This window comes from Temnothorax curvispinosus, unplaced genomic scaffold (assembly GCF_003070985.1).
Source record: "Temnothorax curvispinosus isolate PA1 unplaced genomic scaffold, ASM307098v1 QBEX01002437.1, whole genome shotgun sequence".
In the NCBI taxonomy this organism is placed as follows: domain Eukaryota; kingdom Metazoa; phylum Arthropoda; class Insecta; order Hymenoptera; family Formicidae; genus Temnothorax; species Temnothorax curvispinosus.
The window spans coordinates 1-1,053 of record NW_020212217.1 but is presented as its reverse complement, the minus strand read 5'-3'; the positions used below and the strand labels follow the sequence as shown (position 1 = coordinate 1,053).

At 28.2% G+C, this 1,053-nt stretch overlaps 1 protein-coding gene across 1 annotated transcript; it reads left to right on the top strand.

Moving 5' to 3' along the window:
- Positions 1-6: 6 nt before the first annotated feature.
- LOC112451640 lies at positions 7-1,045 on the top strand. The gene has a single exon (XM_025011401.1). The coding sequence runs from the start codon at positions 14-16 to the stop codon at positions 1,043-1,045; it is 1,032 nt and encodes a 343-aa protein (XP_024867169.1). The 5' UTR covers positions 7-13.
- The last annotated feature ends 8 nt before the right edge of the window (positions 1,046-1,053 follow it).

Sequence of the window (1,053 nt, the reverse complement as noted above, 5' to 3'; positions counted from 1 at the left end):
ATGTGTAGATGTTATGCATGACATTTTAGAAGGTGTATGCAGATACGATTTGGCGTTATTTCTAAATTATTTTATTGATAAGAAATACTTAGCTTTAATAGATGTTAATACTAGAATAAGATCATTTCGGTACAGTCACAAAGATAATATTAATAAACCTGTGGAAATCACAGAACAAAACTTAAAAAATAAAGCAATCATAATTAGTTCTGCCGAAATGTTGTTATTAGTAAGGCATTTCTGTTTAATTATCGGCTCTTTTATTCCACAAGAAGACGAATGTTGGCAGCTTGTTATTCTTTTAAAGCAAATAATCGACATTACAACTAGTTCAAGAGTTCATTGTGAAACGTATCATTTATTAGACACTATTATTAATGAATATTTAACTTTATTAAATAGCAAATTTCCAGGCAAGATAAAACCGAAACATCACTTTTTAATTCATTATGCTCGAATAATGAAGCTTGTCGGTGTATTATGGAAAACTAATTGTATCCGATATGAAGGTAAACATAGAGAAGGGAAAAAAACATCCCAAGCTACAAATAGTCGAGTTAATATTTCAAGAACAATAGCTATAAAACACCAACTGCTTTTAAACTACAGGTTGCAATATAATATTTCATCCTGCCATTTGTTAACTCTTGGACCAGTTGCCCAAAAAAATGTACGCGAAATACCTTTTGTCAATAATTGTATTATACCTTTTCAAGTAGAATTTAACATATTAGTTGCTAAGTGGATATGTTACAACAATAATATTATTAACAAAAGAGCTGTTATCGTTACATTCAACGAAGAAGGAATAGATTTTTATTTTGTGCACACTATTATTATTAATAAAGAACAAAATGACTTTGTTATTTTAACTAAAAGAATGTTACAGTGCTATCTAGATGAACATGTACAATCCTACAAAATTTATGATAATACTTGTTTTGAGTGGGTTTATTTAACTAAGAACAATTTATTTGATTTTGTTGTAACACATTGCGTTAGGCTTAGTGAAAGCGAAAATTATATTGTTAAAAAATGGTTTTAAAGAAATAC

What these genes read in the sequence shown, in the direction of transcription:
- LOC112451640 (XM_025011401.1), top strand. Translation starts at nt 14, where the DNA reads ATGCATGACATTTTAGAAGGTGTATGCAGATACGATTTGGCGTTATTT.